Below are 14,418 nucleotides of genomic sequence, written 5' to 3'. Positions count from 1 at the left end.
CATGGCGGACCGGATGCAAGTGTACCTATGCCAGACAATGCAGTAAGTAAGTAAGTCTTTCTGGCGTGTTTCCTCTGGAAGACAACAGCTTATCCTCCAAATGGAAAAAGTAAGGAGCATAAATTGGTTTCTGGCAAATAACTCTCTCTGGCAAATCTCAATGAGCCTGGAATTCCTCCTTGTAAAGTTTAGGCATTTATAAGCCTATCCAGCCAGCTTTTTGAAATGAATTTCTTTCCAAAAATAGATTGGATTTTTGGAAACTTGCATGTAACTCTGTCTACAGCTGATGAATGACCAGGCATGGAAAAGTCCTCCACTTGAAGCATGGCTTTACAGTTTGTATCCAAGACTCAGAGGGAAAAGTGTCAGTCAGGATGTTGACACAATTACCCAAACTACAAAAAGAAACGTGTCCCTGCACATCTCCTATGTATCTCTATCTTTCTTTCTCAAGCCCCCTCCTTCCCTCTTTCCCTCCCTCTTTAGCTGGAGGTGATGGGTGTGGGCTGTCTGTGATGACAGTGTCAAGTTACAGACCTGCTCAACAGGATTCTACTCACTCTCTCTGCCCCACCATTGGTTCTAATGAACACCATGTGCAAGCCCAGCAATGCATTCAAAACCACTTCCTGCATGGCAGGGGAAATTACATCACAGGCTCTAAGTTGGGATGTGATGCCGAAATCACCCAAAAAACTGTTCAGGAACAGACAGGTACAGATAAGTTTGACACCAGCGACAGCTCAAAGTCCAGTTGCTGATGTTACAAAACCGATGGTGCAAGACAGACTACTAGACTGCTGTTTGATTTGGGGAACTCTATAGGTCAACAATGAGACAGGCTACAGGACACAGCAGTGACAACCCGAGGAACAATGCAACCCAGACTGGATCTGTTGTTTTTATCTCTAACCCTTTGATGACTGGTGAGTAGACTGCTTGGTGCGATACGCTAAAAGTTTCCACTTGTCAATATCCATGCTTTGGCCAATGAATGTCTGTATCTGTGAATGATCCTATGATTGTTGTTCTTCTCTTGTAAGATATTGAGTCAGATTGGTCCCCCATTCATGATGCAGCCTACAATGGACGTGTTCTCACACTGAGAAACCTAATAGCTCAGGTAAGGAAGGCACACCCGGACCCACAGGGCACAGACGTCAATTCAACGTTTATTCCCCGTTGGTTCAATGTAATTTCATTGAAATTACATGGAAACAATGTTGATTCAACCAGTGTGTGCCCTGTGGGTCTGTATTATGCAAGCTCATGCCTGCAGGCTTTAGTGTAACTGCTATTTGTTATTTCTGTTAATAAAGTAACAATAGCCTTACCATAGTCTGCAGAATGGGACTGTAGATGGAATGCATCACTTAAGCACAGTATTATTCAAGGGACAGCTTATGACACTGAACATTCAAAGCAATTTCAATATGGAGAAATGTCTGTCTATTGTTGGCAGAGGGAATAGGATTGTTTTTTGTGTGTGTGTGTCATTTTTCAATCCTCTTCACAGGGAACGTGTGTCAACCTGGCCACTCTAGACAGAGTCTCTCCCCTTCATGGAGCATGTCTTCGGGGACACACTGATTGTGCCAGGTTACTGATAGAAAATGGTGCAAATGTGAGTAAGGAATTAAACTCTATCTGCACCACCTCTGATTTTGGCGGATTTTAAGACTCACACAGCACAAAGCTGTATACATTATTTACATGATTATGATTCAATTTGAATGTAGAACAAGCACAGGCCAAATACAGGCAGACCCCTCTGAATATGGGTCATAAATGTGTCTGTGAAGTTATTAGGCAATTAACCACACGCATTCCTTGTCACTTTAATATTACTAGCACAAATCTCTAGACAACAATACCTCAACTGTACGCTGAGTGAGTGTAAAGTCACCTTTCAATTGCTACTGAATCTGAGTGTAACAATTTATTTAACTGTTGAATAGTCTATATTTTAGTTTTTAAAAAGCACTGAGCGAAAATGGAAAATCAACAACATAGCTCAGGCAATAGGAAGCTCGCTCAACCATTTATATGCAGATGATACAGTCTTATACTCAGCTGGCCCCTCCCCAGTAGTCACCTCATACAAGTACTTGGGAGTATGGCTAGACAGTACACTGTCCTTCTCTCAGCACATATCCAAGCTGCAGGCTAAGGTTAAATCTAGACTTGGTTTCCTCTATCGCAGTGGTGGAAAGTACTTAAGTAAAAATACTTTAAAGTACTACTTAAGTAGTTTTTTGGGGTATCTGTACTTTACTATTTATATATTATCATCCCTACTGCCTCTGATTTGGCGGACTCACTAAACACAAATGCTTCGTATGTAAATTAGGTCTGGGTGTTGGAATCTGCCCCTGGCTGTCCATTAAAAAACTGGGCCTTTTGGTTTGCTTAACATAAGCAATTTGAAATTGTTTCTACCATTACTTTTGATACTTAAGTATATTTTTGTAATTACATTTACTTTTGATACTTAAGTATATTTAAAACCAAAAACTTTTAGACTTTTACTCAAGTAGTACTTTACTGGATTACTTTCACTTTTACTTGAGTCATTTTCTATTAGGGTATCTTTAGTTTTACTCAAGTATGTCAATTGGGTACTTTTTCCACCACTGCTCTATCGTAATCGCTCCTCTTTCACCCCAGCTGCCAAACTAACCCTGATTCAGATTACCATCATACCCATGCTAGATTACGGAGACTTAATTTATAGATGGGCAGGGAAGGGTGCTCTCAAGCGGCTAGATGTTCTTTACCATTCGGCCATCAGATTTGCCACCAATGCTCCTTATAGGACACATCACTGCACTCTATACTCATCTGTAAACTGGCCATCTCTGAATACATTTTTACATTTTAGTCATTTAGCAGACGCTCTTATCCAGAGCAACTTACAGTTAGTGAGTGCAGACATTTTTCATACATATAGAATACCCGTCGCAAGACCCACTGGTTGATGCTTATTTATAAAAGCCTCTTAAACCTCACTCCATTCATCTGAGATACCCGCATTCAACCCCCATCTTCCACAAACAACACCCATTCTGCCAGTCACATTCTGTTAAAGGTCCCCAAAGCACACACATCCCTGAGCTGCTCCGTTTTTCAGTTCGCTGTAGCTAGCGACTGGAACAAGCTGCAAAAACCACTCAAACTGGACAGTTTTATCTCCATTTCAACTTTCAAAGACTATCATGGACACACTTACTGACACTTGTGGCTGCTTTACTTGGTGTATTGTTGTCTCTACCTTTTTGCCCTTCATGCTGTTGTCTGTGCCTAACAATGTTTGTACCATATTTGTGCTGCTACCATGTTGTGTTGCTACCGTGTTGTTGCTCTTGGTAGGCCGTCATTGTAAATAAGAATTTGTTCTTAATTGACTTGCATAGTTAAATAAAGGTAAAAAATATATATACACTGAACAAAAATATAAACGGAACATGCAACAATTTCAAAGATTTTACTGAGTTACAGTTCATATAAGGAAATCAGTCATTTGAAATAAATAAAATAGTCCCTAATCTATGGATTTCACATGGCTGGGAATACAGAAAAAAAAGTAGGGGCATGAATAACAAAACCAGTCAGTATCTGGTGTGACCACCATTTGCCTCATGCAGCGCGGAACATCTCCTTCGCATAGAGTTGATCAGGCTGTTGATTGTGGCCTGTGGAATGTTGTCCCACTCCTCTTCAATGGCTGTGCGAAGTTGCTGGATATTAGCGGGAACTGGAACACGCTGTTGTACACGTCGATCCAGAGCATCCCAAACATGCTCAGGGTGACATGTCTGGTGAGTATGCAGGCCATGGAAGAACTGGGACATTTTCAGCTTCCAGGAATTGTGTACAGATCCTTGCGACATGGGGCTGTGTATTATCATGCTGAAACATGAGGTGATAGCGGCGGATAAATGGCATAAATATGGGCCTCAGGATCTCGTCACGATATCTCTGTGCATTCAAATTGCCATCGATAAATGCAATTGTGTTCGTTGTCCGTTGCTTATGCCTGCCCATACCATAACCCCACCGCCACCATGGGGCACTCTGTTCACAACGTTGACATCAGCAAACTGCTCATCCACACAACGCCCTGCCATCTGCCCGGTACAGTTGTAACCAGGGTTAATCCGTGAAGAGCACACTTCTCCAGCATGCCAGTGGCCATCCAAGATGAGCATTTGCCCACTGAAGTCGTTCAAAATGCCGAACTGCAGTCAGGTCAAGACCTGGTGAGGACGACAAGCACACAGATGACCTTCCCTGAGACAGTTTCTGACAGTTTGTGCAGAAATTCTTCGGTACAAGTGGTCTGCGGTTAAGGCCGGTTGGACGTACTGCCAAATTCTCTAAAACAACGTTGGAAGCGGCTTATTAAATTCTCTGGCAACAGCTTTGGTGGACATTCCTGCAGTCAGCATGCGAATTGCACGCTCCCTCAATACTTGAGACATCTGTTGCATTGTGTTATGTGACAAAACGGCACATTTTAGAGTGGCCTTTTATTGACCCCAGAACAAGGCGCACTTGTGTAATGATCATCCTGTTTAATCAGCTTCTTGATATGCCACACCTGTCAGGTGGATTGATTATCTTGGAAAATGAGAAATGCTCACTAACAGGGATGTAAACAAATTTGTGCACAAAATTTGAGATGAATAAGCTTTTTGTGCAGATATAGAACATTTCTGGGATCTTTTATTTCAGCTCACGAAACATGGGACCAACACTTTATATACAGTGGGGGGAAAAAGTATTTAGTCAGCCACCAATTGTGCAAGTTCTCCAACTTAAAAAGATGAGAGAGGCCTGTAATTTTCATCATAGGTACACGTCAACTATCACAAAACAAAATGAGACATTTTTTTCCAGAAAATCACATTGTAGGATTTTTTATGAATTTATTTGCAAATTATGGTGGAAAATAAGTATTTGGTCAATAACAAAAGTTTCTCAATACTTTGTTATATACCCTTTGTTGGCAATGACACAGGTCAAACGTTTTCTGTAAGTCTTCACAAGGTTTTCACACACTGTTGCTGGTATTTTGGCCCATTCCTCCATGCAGATCTCCTTTAGAGCAGTGATGTTTTGGGGCTGTCGCTGGGCAACACGGACTTTCAACTCCCTCCAAAGATTTTCTATGGGGTTGAGATCTGGAGACTGGCTAGGCCACTCCAGGACCTTGAAATGCTTCTTACGAAGCCACTTCGTTGCCCGGGCGGTGTGTTTGGGATCATTGTCATGCTGAAAGACCCAGCCACGTTTCATCTTCAATGCCCTTGCTGATGGAAGGAGGTTTTCACTCAAAATCTCACGATACATGGCCCCATTCATTCTTTCCTTTACACGGATCAGTCGTCCTGGTCCCTTTGCAGAAAAACAGCCCCAAAGCATGATGTTTCCACCCCCATGCTTCACAGTAGGTATGGTGTTCTTTGGATGCAACTCAGCATTCTCTGTCCTCCAAACACGACGAGTTGAGTTTTTACCAAAAAGTTATATTTTGGTTTCATCTGACCATATGACATTCTCCCAATCCTCTTCTGGATCATCCAAATGCACTCTAGCAAACTTCAGACGGGCCTGGACATGTACTGGCTTAAGCAGGGGGACACGTCTGGCACTGCAGGATTTGAGTCCCTGGCGGCGTAGTGTGTTACTGATGGTAGGCTTTGTTACTTTGGTCCCAGCTCTCTGCAGGTCATTCACTAGGTCCCCCCGTGTGGTTCTGGGATTTTTGCTCACCGTTCTTGTGATCATTTTGTCCCCATGGGGTGAAATCTTGCGTGGAGCCCCAGATCGAGGGAGATTATCAGTGGTCTTGTATGTCTTCCATTTCCTAATAATTGCTCCCACAGTTATTTCTTCAAACCAAGCTGCTTAGCTATTGCAGATTCAGTCTTCCCAGCCTGGTGCAGGTCTACAATTTTGTTTCTGGTGTCCTTTGACAGCTCTTTGGTCTTGGCCATAGTGGAGTTTGGAGTGTGACTGTTTGAGGTTGTGGACAGGTGTCTTTTATACTGATAACAAGTTCAAACAGGTGCCATTAATACAGGTAACGAGTGGAGGACAGAGGAGCCTCTTAAAGAAGAAGTTACAGATCTGTGAGAGCCAGAAATCTTGCTTGTTTGTAGGTGACCAAATACTTATTTTCCACCATAATTTGCAAATAAATTCATTACAAATCCTACAATGTGATTTTCTGGAGAAAAAAAATCTCAATTTGTCTGTCATAGTTGACGTGTACCTATGATGAAAATTACAGGCCTCTCTCATCTTTTTAAGTGGGAGAACTTGCACAATTGGTGGCTGACTAAATACTTTTTTTCCCCACTGTATATATATCCGTATAGGTGTGCAACTAGCATTCCCAGACACACTAATATACTTGGAATGTGACAAACAGTGGAGTGTTAACCTTCTCAGCAGGCTACCACCAGTATTTCTGTTGGTTTGTGTAGGATGGTAGAGGTATGTGGCAAGATATATATGTTGTTGTCTGCGGTACTAGGTGAATGTCCCCACGTTGGAGAAGACCACCCCTCTGTCGGAGGCCTGTGCCCGGGGCTACACTGCCTGTGTGACCCTGCTCCTCCAGCATGGAGCCTCACCCCAGGGATCAAGCCTCTCAGCCTCCCCCATCCACCAGGCCGCAGCCAAAGGTCAGGGGTCACATTCTTAGGGACAGACTCGGATAGATCCTCCATGGTTCATCAGCCAAGGCAGTAGCCATGTGATTCATTGAAGACTGCATTGCAGGAAAATCCCTGTTGGGATGACAAAATTGAGAAACAATACCATTATGCATGTTTTTCACATAGCTAAGGTTCATATAGCTACAGCACTTTGACCGAGACAAAAGTCGAAACACGTCAGCTTTTATAAAATAAAAAAGAGCACCATGAACTCCATTTTTTGTTGTTATAGTTATTTATGGGAGATGTTGCAACCTTTCTTTTTTTGTAATACCTTGGAGCTACAGCACTTTGTTAAACCGTTGTCATGTTTTATATTTTTTTATGATAAAGTGTAATGAGATGTATCATTAAGTAAGCAGTTTTTCAAAGCAGATCCCACACACTGTTCTTTATTCCCTGATTATATCTCTGTCCAGGTCACCCAGAGTGCATTGAGTCTCTGGTTCATCACGGGGCAGATGTAGATCAGCACACTGACCAATCAGGCTCGCCGCTTTACACCGCCTGCACCAATCAGCATCTGAGTACTGTGAGGAAACTGCTTCAGCTTGGTATGAAAATGGAATCCCTTTAGTTTGTTGTTATTACGCAGAAAGGATGTATAGATAGATATAATCTGGATTAGACATTGACCAGTGTGCTTCTATCACAAGGTTCTCAAATATTATAATAAGAGTTATTTACAGTTTACACTTGGCCTGCAGTATATGATACCTTTTACCAAGGGAGCCACGGCACTCTCATGTGACATTTACTGTAGGCTACATACAAAATCCACACAATATCCACATATATACACTCTCTGTCAGGTGCTAGTGTGAACAGGAGTAAGGATGGGGACTCTCCTCTGCACGCGGCAGCCCGTCTGTCCAACCCTGAGCTGGTGTCTGTTCTCCTGGAGCACGGGGCTGACTGCAGCCGCAGAGACACACAGGGCAAGCAACCCCTGGACCTGGCCCCTCCCAACAGCCCCGTGGAGAAACTACTGGGCAACAAAGGAGGTAGCTAGACCCGTAATGGATCTATCTGATACACAACATTTTGGACAGAAGATTCTGTGGTGCTTTGAACTGCTGTTGTATACATTGAGTTTAAACCCATCATGGATATGTTTGTGTTTGTGAAAGGATTCTTGGTTCTTGCATGATATATTAATAGATTTGCATAGTATTTACATTGTGCTTGTGTTATTTACAATATCAAACCCTGAGAACATCTTTCTGTTATCTAAATGATGGCCGTTTCTCCTCTGATGGCTGACCAGGAGTGTCTCGTCTGATGCAGCTGTGCCGGCTGTCCATCAGGAAGGTTTTGGGAAAGGCCAGACTTATTTCAATCCATGGTCTTCAGATCCCCACAGAACTGAAGCAATACCTTCTGTATCAATCGGATCTATGGGGTACATCCATAAAATGAACATATTTTTTTAATGTTCTATCTCAATGCATTTCTACTTTCGGTCAGTAGGTGGCACCTTAGCACCAGCATCTGTGGAGAGAGGACTTAAAAACGGATTGTGAATGTTGATTAGTGGGATGGTTTGTGCCACATTATCAGATTTGTTCACATGAAAGATATGAGAAAGAAGAGAGAACTTTAGATTTTATGCATTCATAAATGAATTAATAAATATGTACTGTTACTTGAAAATTGGTGTGAATATTGCTCAATGTGAGATCATGAATGTTTACCAAATGAATGCCAAATTAACATAATTATTTTGGTTCAAACAATGCTTATGGATTTTAAATGCTTTAAATGTAAGTATCCATTCATGATAGCAACGTACACCCATAAATGTATTCATCTATCCATACAATTACATACTCTACCGGTCAAAAGTTTGGACACACCTACTCATTCAAGGGTTTTTCTTTATTTTTACTATTTTTTACATTGTAGAATAATAGACAAGCCATCAAAACTATGAAATAACACATATGGAATCATGTAGTAACCAAAAAAGTGTTAAACAAATCAAAATATATTTTATATTTGAGATTCTTCAAATAGCCACCCTTTGCCTTGATGACAGCTTTGCACACACTTGGCATTCTCTCAACCAGCTTCATGAGGTAGTGACCTGGAATGCATTTCAATTAACAGGTGTGCCTTGTTAAAAGTTAATTTGTGGAATTTCTTTCCTTCTTAATGCGTTTGAGCCAATCAGTTGTGTTGTGACAAGGTAGGGGCGGTATACTGTAGATAGCCCTATTTGGTCAAATACCAAGTCCATATTATGGCAAGAACAGCTCAAATAAGCAAAGAGAAACGACAGTCCATCATTACTTTAAGACATGAAGGTCAGTCACTCCGTAAAATGTCAAGAACTTTGAAAGTTTCTTCAAGTACAGTCGCAAAAAACATCAAGCGCTTTGATGAAACTGGCTCTCATGAGGACCGCCACAGGAAAGGAAGACCCAGAGTTACCTCTGCTGCAGAGGATAAGTTCATTAGAGTTACAAGCCTCAGAAATTGCAGCCCAAATAAATGCTTCACAGAGTTCAAGTCACAGACACATCTCAACATCAACTGTTCAGAGGGAACTGTGAATCAGGCCTTCATGGTCGAATTGCTGCAAAGAAACCATTACTAAACGACCCCAATAAAAATAAGAGACCTGCTTGGGCCAAGAAACACGAGCAATGGACATTAGACTGGTGGAAATTTGTCCTTTGGTCTGGAGTCCAAATTGGAGATTTTTGGTTCCAACCGTGGTGTCTTTGTGAGACGCGGTGTGGGTGAACGGATGATTTCCGCATGTGTAGTTCCCACCGTAAAGCATGGAGGAGGAGGTGTTATGGTGTGGGGGTGCTTTGCTGGTGAAACTGTCTGTGATTTATTTAGAATTCAAGGCACACTTAACCAGCATGGCTACCACAGCATTCTGCAGCGATACGCCATCCCATCTGGTTTGGGCTTAGTGGGACTATCATTTGTTTTTCAACAGGACAATGACCCAACACACCTCCAGGCTGTGTAAGGGCTATTTCACCAAGAAGGAGAGTGATGGAGTGCTGCATCAGATGACCTGGCCTCCACAATCCCCCGACCTCAGCCCAATTGAGATGGTTTGGGATGAGTCAGATGGCAGAGTGAAGGAAAAGCAGCCAACAAGTGCTCAGCATATGTGGGAACTCCTTCAAGACTGTTGGAAAAGCATTCCAGGTGAAGCTGGTTGAGAGAATGCCAAGAGTGTGCAAAGCTGTCATCAAGGCAAAGGGTGGCTATTTGAAGAATCTCAAATATACAATATATTTGGATTTGTTTAACACTTTTTTGGTTAATACATGATTCCATTTCTGTTATTTCATAGTTTTGATGTCTTCACCATTATTCTACAATGTAGAATAATAAAAAAAATAAAGAATAACCCTTGAATGAGTAGGTGTGTCCAAACTTTTAACTGGTACTGTACAAAAGTTACATGTAAATATATAAGTAAATACACAGGTACATACATAGTTTAATATTATTTTATTTATTTTAATACATAGGTACACACACACACACCATAATTAGAGAATAAAGGGTTTTCTCCTGAATAAATTGATATGTTATAGCATGATTACACTCTGGCTATTCCATTCCCCCTCAAATCAGCGTTCAATCAAGCCTTTGTGGAAGGAGATGCCGCCCCAGGGTCTTACCATTAATCAAGATAATCAAGACAAACTAAAGCCAATCACTGGGAGATAAATGGATGCTTGGAGACACAGAAGTGTGGGTCCTGTAAGAGGTGATACATTTAGCCAGAGTGATATATTGATTGCCTTCTCTCGCCGCTTTTGTGCGGTCCACTATATTCCTCATAATAACCCAAGAGAGAACACTGGAGATTTTGAAACAAAAGGTAAATGTAGCTAATGAAGGATCCATCTCTGATATCTATTCTTCCAGTTTAGAATGTGGAAATTTGACTAGAATCCCAGACTAACGCTGCCTAGTAATATGGTTTCTGGGACAGTGTGGGGTAAACACCTTTATATTCCCCCTCTGAAAAACTATTATTTACAATACAGTAGGGTGGTCATTATTTGGTTATTTCATAACCAGATAAAACTCAAAAATACTATTGCAGCTTTGGATAGATACAGAGAGGAACATTATTTTCCATAATAATGGATACTATGATGACCACATTCATTCCAATTACTTCTTATGAACAATTGATTATGAAACAAGCCCCAGAGGAGGTGTCATTCATGTCTATGGCTCATGACAACCTGTCTGTTATCATGTCTCTTCTCCATGTCTATAACTGCTCCTGCCCCCACCCCAGAAAGGCTGAAAGAGGCAACAGGAGGTAATGTGCTGCCATGAACATGAATATTGCCCTCTTCTGTGATTATACAGCAACAGCTGCTGAGCCACATCCAAGGCTTCTCATTATTCGCAATACTCATTACCTCTTCATCGATCCCCTCTCCCAGTTTGCTGCTTGAGGTAAATCATTGTCCCTTCAAACGTACAATGAGCATCTTGAGCCAGCCGCTTGCATTGAGCCGGCCTTCGATTTACTGGTGCTTAATGTTAAATCAATATTGTTGAGGATATTGTGATTTCTGAGACTCCCTGGTCAGACCTATCGGACCCATGTAATTAGTGGCATCTGGGAAATCAAGAAAGAGGATTAGTCTGTCACAGGGGAGAGAAGACAGTCGTGTGGCTACACACTTTCAAACATCTAATGAACAACTTTCTCTACTGTAATGACTGAAAGTAATGCATTAGTGGTGGGAGCAGGTGGGATCCTGCCTGGGAGGATGCTCATATTGGGTTTTGGACCACCTTATGTAACCAACAGGATCAATCTGTCTCTGAGTGGATTCTGACAGAGACTTGGTCAGGTACTGAAGGAGGTATAGCTGCACTTAGAGCTTACCCACCTGCATTTGATGCTAAAGCTTTTACCTAAAGCCCCCTAGAGAACCTGGCACTCCATTTAGCCTCGTCCTCCTGCTAAATGCACAGGCACTTACTGCCTCAAATAGCTGCGAAAGCGATTTTCAGTGAGAGCAAAAATACAACAAATAATGCAAGTTTTACATCCAGTGCACACATTCTCCCAAAACGATCCAATGACTAATACAAACAGTCCATTGATGCAGGGAGAGAGGTTTCTCGATCGTGTGGTGAAGACTCATACAGATGAACCCTTTAAGAGGAAAAGGAGAGTTCAAAACATCACAACATGTGAATGAGGAGAAACACGAGGTAGCTGAACGTGATGGCTAAAAGAAGAAAATGAAAAGGCTCCAACCAAAGCAAGACAAAAGCCAATGCACATGAAACACTGTCTTCAGTGACAGACCAAATATATAGCCACCAGACACCATATCGTTTTGCGGACAAAATGCAATCAACCACCAACAGCAGACCAGAAGGAGTATTTCTGTTTTTGTGGGGAAAAACTCATTCTGATTGGCTGGGCCTGGCTCCCAAGTGGGTGGGCCTATACACTCCCAAGCCCACCGATGGCTGCACGCCGGCCCAGTGATGGGAAATCCATAGATTAGGGCCTAATTAATGTATTTAAATTGACTGATTTACTGTAACTCAGCAAATTCTTAGAAATTGCTGCATGTTGCATTTCTATTTTTGTTCAGTATAATATTCTAAGTGTGATCCCCCTGCGCTGGCTCTGTGGTTGATTGCTCTGCACTGGATCTTGTTACAGATACCCAGTCTTCCCACTGAGCCCCGTGGGTTCTGCCATCTCCTCGTCCTCACCAGTAATTGCCTGGTATTTTTAGGTTGCCAGTGTAGGGTGATTAAAACAAATGGAGGGAGATAGCACAGACAGAGATCTCCCTGGGCTCCCCAGGGGTAAGTGGGGAGAGGTTTAGCGAGGTCACACACTCTGATATTTTTTCAATTAGGCACCCCTTCATAACGCTTTTATCAAAGAGGGAGGGAGGGTGGCAAGGATGGATCACGGACACGGTTAGACTATTGATGTATACAGTGGGGGAAAAAAGTATTTAGTCAGCCACCAATTGTGCAAGTTCTCCCACTTAAAAAGATGAGAGAGGCCTGTAATTTTCATCATAGGTACACGTCAACTATGACAGACAAATTGAGAAAAAAAATCCAGAAGATCACATTGTAGGATTTTTTATGAATTTATTTGCAAATTATGGTGGAAAATAAGTATTTGGTCACCTACAAACAAGCAAGATTTCTGGCTCTCACAGATCTGTAACTTCTTCTTTAAGAGACTCCTCTGTCCTCCACTCGTTACCTGTATTAATGGCACCTGTTTGAACTTGTTATCAGTATAAAAGACACCTGTCCACAACCTCAAACAGTCACACTCCAAACTCCACTATGGCCAAGACCAAAGAGCTGTCAAAGGACACCAGAAACAAAATTGTAGACCTGCACCAGGCTGGGAAGACTGAATCTGCAATAGGTAAGCAGCTTGGTTTGAAGAAATCAACTGTGGGAGCAATTATTAGGAAATGGAAGACATACAAGACCACTGATAATCTCCCTCGATCTGGGGCTCCACGGAAGATCTCACACTGTGGGGTCTAAATGATCACAAGAACGGTGAGCAAAAATCCCAGAACCACACGGCGGGACCTAGTGAATGACCTGCAGAGAGCTGGGACCAAAGTAACAAAGCCTACCATCAGTAACACACTACGCCGCCAGGGACTCAAATCCTGCAGTGCCAGACGTGTCCCCCTGCTTAAGCCAGTACATGTCCAGGCCCGTCTGAAGTTTGCTAGAGTGCATTTGGATGATCCAGAAGAGGATTGGGAGAATGTCATATGGTCAGATGAAACCAAAATATAACTTTTTGGTAAAAACTCAACTCGTCGTGTTTGGAGGACAGAGAATGCTGAGTTGCATCCAAAGAACACCATACCTACTGTGAAGCATGGGGGTGGAAACATCATGCTTTGGGGCTGTTTTTCTGCAAAGGGACCAGGACGACTGATCCGTGTAAAGGAAAGAATGAATGGGGCCATGTATCATGAGATTTTGAGTGAAAACCTCCTTCCATCAGCAAGGGCATTGAAGATGAAACGTGGCTGGGTCTTTCAGCATGACAATGATCCCAAACACACCGCCCGGGCAACGAAGGAGTGGCTTCGTAAGAAGCATTTCAAGGTCCTGGAGTGGCCTAGCCAGTCTCCAGATCTCAACCCCATAGAAAATCTTTGGAGGGAGTTGAAAGTCCGTGTTGCCCAGCGACAGCCCCAAAACATCACTGCTCTAGAGGAGATCAGCAACAGTGTGTGAAAACCTTGTGAAGACTTACAGAAAACGTTTGACCTGTGTCATTGCCAACAAAGGGTATATAACAAAGTATTGAGAAACTTTTGTTATTGACCAAATACTTATTTTCCACCATAATTTGCAAATAAATTCATAAAAAATCCTACAATGTGATTTTCTGGATTTTTTTTCCTCATTTTGTCTGTCATAGTTGACGTGTACCTATGATGAAAATTACAGGCCTCTCTCATCTTTTTAAGTGGGAGAACTTGCACAATTGGTGGCTGACTAAATACTTTTTTCCCCCACTGTAATAAGGGTCAAAAGAGAGAGAGGTTTGAGGTCTGCTTCAGGACTGAGATGGTTATCTACTGTATCAGGATGGAGAAGCTCATGTTGGGTGATGCCTTGTTCATGCCAGACACTTATTTTAGCTATTTTATAAGCCAAACAAAAT

General features: G+C 42.2%; 1 protein-coding gene across 1 annotated transcript; it reads left to right on the top strand.

Annotated features, from left to right (window-relative positions):
• The first annotated feature begins 632 nt into the window (after positions 1–632).
• LOC121571667 (ankyrin repeat and SOCS box protein 9) lies at positions 633–8,381 on the top strand. Its single transcript, XM_041883262.2, has 7 exons — positions 633–929; positions 1,047–1,126; positions 1,520–1,627; positions 6,545–6,695; positions 7,148–7,282; positions 7,541–7,732; positions 7,996–8,381. The coding sequence occupies exons 1-7, from the start codon at positions 836–838 to the stop codon at positions 8,145–8,147; spliced, it is 912 nt and encodes a 303-aa protein (XP_041739196.1). The 5' UTR covers positions 633–835; the 3' UTR covers positions 8,148–8,381.
• The last annotated feature ends 6,037 nt before the right edge of the window (positions 8,382–14,418 follow it).

The sequence above is a fragment of the Coregonus clupeaformis genome, chromosome 40 (genome assembly GCF_020615455.1).
Source record: "Coregonus clupeaformis isolate EN_2021a chromosome 40, ASM2061545v1, whole genome shotgun sequence".
In the NCBI taxonomy this organism is placed as follows: Eukaryota; Metazoa; Chordata; class Actinopteri; order Salmoniformes; family Salmonidae; genus Coregonus; species Coregonus clupeaformis.
Note: the sequence above shows the minus strand (reverse complement) of the source record. Positions and strands in the feature narration are given on the sequence as shown.

What these genes read in the sequence shown, in the direction of transcription:
- LOC121571667 (XM_041883262.2), top strand. Translation starts at nt 836, where the DNA reads ATGAGACAGGCTACAGGACACAGCAGTGACAACCCGAGGAACAATGCA. An exon ending in GAGGAAACTGCTTCAGCTTG is followed by an intron (nt 7,283 to 7,540) that starts GTATGAAAATGG and finishes ACTCTCTGTCAG; the next exon opens with GTGCTAGTGTGAACAGGAGT. An exon ending in ACTACTGGGCAACAAAGGAG is followed by an intron (nt 7,733 to 7,995) that starts GTAGCTAGACCC and finishes ATGGCTGACCAG; the next exon opens with GAGTGTCTCGTCTGATGCAG.